This window comes from Lepisma saccharinum, chromosome 12 (genome assembly GCF_977018435.1).
Source record: "Lepisma saccharinum chromosome 12, izLepSacc3.1, whole genome shotgun sequence".
Lineage (NCBI taxonomy): Eukaryota > Metazoa > Arthropoda > Insecta > Zygentoma > Lepismatidae > Lepisma > Lepisma saccharinum.
Window position 1 is genome coordinate 25,144,604 of NC_139240.1, and position 8,263 is coordinate 25,152,866.

General features: G+C 40.1%; 1 protein-coding gene across 1 annotated transcript; it reads left to right on the plus strand.

The window, feature by feature from the left end:
* Window positions 1–5,239: 5,239 nt before the first annotated feature.
* On the plus strand, window positions 5,240–6,364 carry LOC145996276 (uncharacterized). Its single transcript, XM_083132702.1, has one exon. The coding sequence runs from the start codon at window positions 5,240–5,242 to the stop codon at window positions 6,362–6,364; it is 1,125 nt and encodes a 374-aa protein (XP_082988828.1).
* The last annotated feature ends 1,899 nt before the right edge of the window (window positions 6,365–8,263 follow it).

Here is an 8,263-nt window from a genome sequence, read left to right on the forward strand (position 1 = left end):
TGTAGTAGTGACGTACCTGCTGCTGAAAGTTTACCGGAATCATTGATACGTCCAAGTGGGAGTACGGAAGAGAAATGGTATGAGGGTAGTTGTATTAGCGAAGTAGAATTTCGACGTAGTTGGGAGGAAAAAAATGCCGGAATATCTGCATTAATATGAACTGTGTTTTCATCATGTTGCCTATGGTAAAAAACTTTTGCTGAAAACAAAAAACATATGTCTTACTTTTTGTTTCTTATTTCCAGATGGTATCCCTACCATTCGAATTTGACCTCCTACACGCGAATGTGAAAAATGAAGCTGAACGTGGAGGTGAGAGAAGGAATCTATGGAGCAAGACCCATGCGAAGCAGGCTGAGAAGCAGATTGCGTGCTTTGTAGATTTTGCGAGGAGAATGGTTTAGCTGGAGAGTTGTTGGAAAATCTGGAAGAGGTGTGCAAGGATATGGAGGTTAGGCTCGACAACCTCGTCAAGCTGTTCACGTACATATTCGACAAGAAACAAACAAGTCCGGTGTTTGAGGGATTTATTGAAAATATAAGAAAAGCTACCTATGTACCATCCCACTTCAGCATGAAAGTGTGTTTTGAACTGATGGAAGTTTTCAAAGGTGTGCGGAAGCAGAGAGGTATAGATAAAATGGGGGGTACAGAAGGTGAAATGGAGAAGAGGATGCTAGAGATTTTGAAAAAACGAAAATTGGATAACTAAAAACTAACAATGCTAACACACTAATCATCTTATTCAATTTTTGTTATTTCTATATATGCAATGTGTATAAGTTGTATGTTTATCGTATTGTTATGCATACAGTTTATAAAAGTTGACATGTGTGCAGAGTAACACTGTTTTTTCTGATCCATATATGTATTTTGAATAAATGGAAATAATAAACATATATTGAATATATATAAAAATGATTATGTTAATTATTTACTTGGAATACTTACAAAGTTCTCTCTCTCCATATTCTTGATGGCTTCTATAAGATGTCAGAACAAACACTGTCAGTGTATTCGACAAGTTTCATTTTCCATTCGCAATATCAAAAGGAAATGGGTGGATGTTGATATCTCTGTAAGGAAATGGGTGGATGTTGATATCTCTGTACGGAAGTGGGTGGATAGCAGTATCATATTCTGCTAACAAGAATGACAAACCATTCGCAGTATGTCACAGAACCTGCTAACACACATAACTCATGGTTAAAGTGTAAAACCGTATACCTTTGTAACCGTAAGTTAATGACCGCTAATAACAGTATATATATATATTTGTAACCGTAAGTTAATGACCGCTAATAACAGTATATATATATATATATATATCACACACACACCCATATGTCAGATATATATTTTACATATACATCTTGACCTTGACGACCTTGACCTTGACCTTGACGACCTTGACCTTGACCTTGGCCGTGACGTTGACCTTGACCTTGACCGTGACGACCTTGACCTTGACCTTGGTCGCGACCTTGACCTTGGCCGTGACCTTGACCTTGGCCGTGACCTTGACCTTGACCTTGACCGTGACCTTGACCTTGGCCGTGACCTTGACCTTGACCTTGGCCGTGACCTTGACCTTGAAATGACCTTGAAACTTCAAACCCTGATATCTCGGTAACCGGAAGTGCTAGACCGGAAATAACACCATATTCGGATTCTACGCCTCGAGATCTATCGATTGGACAACTTGACCTTGAAATGACCTTCAAACTTCAAACCCGGATATCTCGGTAACCGAAAATGCTAGACCGCAAATGACACCATATTCGTATTCTACGCCTCAAGCACAATAAATAGATAGACTCAATTATTTCGAGGTAGTTCACAAATCGACCGGAAGAATGCGTGATTGTGTTATCTTGCCTAGTTAGAAGATTGCGAATTATCTCGAGGAAGTGCAAAACCAACCGGAAGCGAATGTGCTATCGTGTCTACATATAAAACCACATTGTCCCCTCCACTAAACAGTCTCAGTGATACGATCGTGGTGGAACCATGTACTGGCAGTTATCCGGTGACGAGTTGCTTGCGCTATTTCGTGATGGGTATTTGAAAACACCCAAACAGCTCCAGGAAGTTTTGTTACATATTGCGCAAAAGATCATCTTGGGAGAGACGATCACCTTAGTAGAGGAGTATGATCGGATGCTGCAAACTGTGACAACGACCGTACCAGAGCTCTCCGGGGAAGAATGGACGTCTTCGAAGGGGACTGCATCTTCCGAATCGCATCAATGCGCATCCGACCCTCTTTCACCACCAGAAATTGCAGTGGATGGTGCTCCCACACCGGGGATGGAGCCTCGACCAGGACCGTCTTGGAGACCCGATCCCGGACTTTTTGGAGAAGGAGGTGGTGTACCCCCAAATGCCCCGGAACCTGTACCAGGACCTTCATGGAGGCCTGATCCAACGCCTTCGATCGAGAATGTGCCTGACCCTACATCTGAGTCTTCTGGAGGTAAGAAGAGTAGGAAAAGGAAGCATGTGCCTTGGGTGGACCAAACTATTGGTAACATTATATTCCACAATATACAAGAACGTAGTTATCCAAAATTCCGTGCTAAAGGACAACGTGTAGAATTTAGTTTTTCCAAGCAACCCGAAAATGTAGACCCCCAGACCTGGATACGTGAGGGTGTGGAAAATTTACTGCTTTATGTGAAAAAATGTGCCAAGGATAGTGATCAGATCGGTCTCACACTTTCTAATGTATCCGATGTGACAGTGAAAGATATTTATGTGGGATGGCATAGATGTGATCAGTTGAAACCTGATATGGTTTGGGATATTCTGTCTAAAATACTTCAGAGTGCTAAGACCTTTCACTTTACAGACCGTTTAATGTTAAAAGCTGACCACGTTAACATACCGGTTGGTGGTGGTGGTGGTAAACGTGTGTATTGTCTCCCGAATCACATGGCTTCAACAGTGAAAAGAAGTGTTGTACGTGTGCGAAATAGAGATAAGCCTTTGTGTTTGGTTGAAGCTCTGATTATAGGGAAGGCACATGCAGATCGAGATCCTGCCTATAATGCCTACAGAGCCGGTTTCAACCTGCAAAAACCTGTGTTTGACCTGATGATTAAAGCTGGTGTGAATCTGACAGCCGATGCATGTATCGGAAGTGGGATACATGAACTCAGAAAATTCCAACAATACCTTAGCGATTATAAGATAATTGTGTACAACAGTCTTCGAGATCCTAAAGACATACTCTTTGAGGGGCAAGTACAAAATGTGTCTAAATGCATCTACCTCTTGTATGATGACGTTCAGCAACATTTTGATGTTATTGTTAATCGTGTTGGGGCATTTGCAGCAACGCAGGAATGTCGCGGGTGTAATGAGTTGATATTTGGTAAACCACACAGTCACGCTTGTAAACAGATATGCTCTATGTGCCGTGCCACACCACCATGTGTACCCCAATCTAACACCTCCATCACGTGTAAGGTGTGCCATAGAATATTCAAAGATCGTGGATGTTTCACTAGGCATATGTCTACATCGTTTCGAAATGGTACAGTGTGTAGTGAAATTCAGCAGTGTCCAAAATGTTACAGAATCGTATTCACAAGTAACAGACATGAAAAGAAACATGACTGCAATGCAAAATACTGTAAAACGTGCAAAAAGGTAAAACCGATCAACCATCACTGTTACATACCAATTCCAAACCCCCAACAAAGGTCCAAATTTTTGTTGATATTTTACGATTTTGAATGTTACACTGATGTCCCTTATACAGAAAAAAACAATTCTTTTCTTCATGTTCCAAATCTGATCGTGATCCAAACAGCCTGTCATGCATGTTATTTACAACAAGATTTATCAATACCTTGTCGAGTTTGCGGAATACGTCAATATGTATTTTGGGATGACCCAGTCGATACATTTTTATCGTACCTGGAACTGCAACACAAATTCAATAACGTCACTATTTGTGCACACAATGCACGTGGATATGACTCAACATTTCTGTTACGCAGAATGTTGGAAAGAGGAATGGCAGCTAGAATTGTTTTGAATGGAACGAAAATCATGAGCATGAAGTATCAGAATCTACATTTCATCGATAGTTTAAACTACGTTCAATCAAACCTTGCTGGATTTTCCAAACTCTTCGGCTTACCGATGCAGAAAGGATATTATCCACATTTGTGGAATACCTACGAACATCGAAATTATGTAGGAGAAATGCCACCGCCATCAGCATACGGATATGACCACATGAAATCTGTGGAAGATCAAACTAAATTTATGCTATGGTACGAAAACGAACGCAAGAACAATGTTCCTTTCAACAACAAAGAACAGCTGTTGGAATATTGCATTAAGGACGTGACACTATTGAGGCAGGGTTGTTTAAAATTAAGACAGAATTTTATGGATATTAGCAAAATAGACATCTTCCAAAAGTGTATTACAATAGCATCCGTATGTTCATTAATCTACAGACAGCAGTTCATGCCTAGTGAGAGCATTGGTATAATCCCCCAAGGAGGTTACCACCATGCCGACATAATGTCGAAGGCTGCATTGAAATGGTTAACATATGTCGAGGAGCAAAACAATTTCGCAATCATCCACGGTGGGAGAACCCGTGAGAAATATGTGTTGGGTGCACGCTTCAAAGTAGACGGTTTCCGTGAAGAGACACAAACCTGTTACGAGTTTTTCGGGTGCTGGTTTCATGGCTGTCCACGATGTATGTCCACAAACAGGTGTGTATATCCGGAGTTTGACAGAGAAGTGGGAGAAGAGGATGGTAGCAACCAGCAGGAGAAAACCCAAAACAACAATTATGTCGACCGTGTGAACACGGCAGCATTTCGATATGAAACAACATGTCGTAAAATCAGCGCTCTTCAGTCTGAAGGATATAATGTGGTAACTATGTGGGAGTGTGACTTTAAGAAAATATTGGACGCTGACCCACAACTTGATAAATACTTGTCATCACATCCAGTTGTGCAGTGTACACCTCTAAACCCTCGTGATGCATTATATGGTGGTAGAGTGGAGACTGTGAGAACTTATTATAAAATCAAGGAGGGTGAACAGCTGAAATACTATGATTTCACCAGTCTCTACCCCTATGTTAACAAATACTGTGTATACCCAATAGGACACCCTACCATATTTCTGTGCCATGGAAGGTTTTATAAAATGTAAAGTCCTCCCACCTCAAACACTTCTTCACCCTGTATTACCCACAAAAATGAACAAGAAACTCATGTTTGTTTTGTGCAAGGAATGTGGATTACAATTAAAATGTGAAGGTACCTGTCAACATTCTGTAGAACAACGTGCACTTTCAGGAACGTGGGTGATAGCGGAAATGCGTAAAGCATGTTCTCTTGGTTATACCATACTATCGGTATCTGAAGTATGGAAATATGAAACAGCTGTGTATGACCCTGCCACAAAAACGGGGGGGCTGTTTACGGGGTATGTGAACACCTTCCTGAAAATAAAACAGGAAGCAAGTGGATGGCCGATGTGGTGTAAGACGCAAAAGAATAAAGAAACCTATATTCAGCAATATTTTGAGAGGGAGGGGATTTTGCTGGATGAAAATAACATTGAGGTGAACCCCGGTAAACGTACTCTCGCAAAACTGTGCCTGAATTCTTTGTGGGGAAAGTTCAGCCAACGGGAAAACCTCTCACAAACTACAATCATCACTGAATCTAAGGATTTCCTTGATAAGATAACCGATCCGAACATTATTATTGGTGGAGTTATATTTATCAACCAGGACACGGTAGTGGTAAACTGGAAATATGTCACCGAGGCTGCTCTACAAAATGACAAGGTGAGTGTTCCCATCGGTGCATTCACAACCTGCCATGCACGTCTTAAATTATACGAACTTCTGGAAAAGTTAGGCGATAGAGTGTGCTACTGTGACACAGATTCTGTAACCTACATTGATAACCCTTCGATGGAATACCACCCACAATTAGGTGATGCGCTTGGTGAACTGACTGATGAACTAACGGAGTTTGGTTCGGATGCGGTGTGTGAAGAATTTGTCTCAACAGGGCCAAAATGTTACAGTTTGAAAATATGTAAACCTTTTTCTGAACCTGAATATATTTGCAAAGTAAAAGGTATCACGCTGAACGTGTCAAGTTTGACATTGGTGAATTTTCAAACAATGTGTGATATGGTTAAAGATGGAAAAGATGAAGTTGTTGTGGAGAATATTTTCCGAATTAGACGAACAAAAGAATTCCAGGTCATCAGTTCATTGGAAACACGTCTGTATCAACCTGTCTTGGTGAAACGATGTTTTGATGATAAATACCTCTCGTATCCTTTTGGATTCTGTATGAAGTAAATATATTTCTTGTACATACAATTATTGTTAATCTGATTCTGTATAAAATGCCTGTGTTCATTGTGTATAAAGTAAAGTCTTGAACATATATTATAAATGTGCTTATTTGATTCTGAATAAAATATATATTATGTTAACAGAATGAATACCTATCATTTCCCCCACGGAACTCCCAGAGCACAAAACCCGTAAAGTAATTTGTGTAACATAATGTTTCCGAAACTCGTTCATCCTTTTACAATGATGGTCTGTGGAGCATCAGGAAGTGGTAAAACCACCTTCGTAACAAACCTTGTCGTTTCTATTGTTCATCTTGTTGAAGGGCCTATTAAAAAAATAGTATGGTGTTACGATCAGGAAAATAGTATTCCGTAAAACATGTATGACGTAGATTTTCATAAGGGTATTGTTAATTGGGAATCGTGGAATGGTAAAACTACGACTCTTATAATTCTGGATGATCTTATGATGGTTGCTCAAGGAGAAAAAGTTGCTGATCTTTTCACAAAGGGTAGTCACCACAAAAATATCTCGGTGGTCTTCATAACGCAAAATCTTTTTCATCAGGGTAAAAATTGTAGGGATATTTCTCTGAACGTGAAACATTTTGTTATATTTAAAAATCCACGTGATATGAACCAATTTACTGTTTTTGCACGGCAACTCCACCCACATCGTATGAAGGAACTCGAAAAAGTATATATAGATGCAACAAAAAAACCTTTCAGTTATTTGTATATTGATCTCTCCCAGTCAACACCGGATCCTCTACGTTATCAGACAGATATTTTTTAACGAGAATTACTCGACAGCATATCTTCCTCAGGAATGCTTGAAACATCGAGATGAAGAAAACGAGGAAGAGACGTACCAGTTCACATTCTAAACATAATATTTCCTTCAAGAAACATTCACCCTTTTTACACGTGCTGAAAAATTCTCCATCGAAAGTTCGTAAATCGTTATTGAAGACCGCACCTAAAAAGACAATTCGTTTCATCAGTGAATGCTGTCTCAATGTTTTAAAAGGTAACGTAAAACTTAAACCGTCTGCAAAACGCCGTCTGGCACCTTACAAGACAGTTTTACGTAATCTTGTAAAACCTAAAGTGAATATCGAAAAACGGAGAAACATTCTAGTTCAGAAAGGAGGATTTTTACCTTTGCATCTGGGTTCATTGCTATCGGGTCTTCTAGGAACCCTTATTCCACATTAAAATGTCATCCGTTTATAAGAAAATGGTTGTTCTGTCGCCAGAACAGCTAGAACGCATTCGAAACACCGAATCGTCTGCGAGTCTGAAATTATCTATTCTGGATAAAAGAATGAACGATATTATGAAAATGAAGGATATATCTGACGATCAAAAATGGCGTCTGTACAGAAAGGAACTGGACGAGTATTTATGGTTGAGTAGAAAATCAAAGGAACCATTACGAATTCCCATCGTTCAAGATAACAACGATTCAACTGTTTCGCCAGATTCATCGTATTTCCCTCCAAACCTGGCAGAAACATTGCCGCACAATACGCGACAGGAATTACTGGATATCATCGACGAATATCAATCCACAGCGCAACGTCTAATAGACGGGCGTCGGAAAACAGAACTTCCGAAACCTAGGACGTTGACATATTCGACATGATCGTCAACGGAAATTCCTGGGCCCTCTCACAGCCAGCAGCAACCCAAGAAAAAGAAGAAGAAGGCGGGTGTTCGCGTTTCCAGAAAAACTAAACCCTTCCTGAGAACACCCGATGCATACAAACTTGTTCCTTTAAGGAGAAGTCGAAGACGCAGAGATCTATCATGGGAGTCCCTAAATTGAAGCACAATAAAATTCTCTCGAAAATATATTACGATCCTAAACATGGTGCGTCATTTTCATCCGTGGATC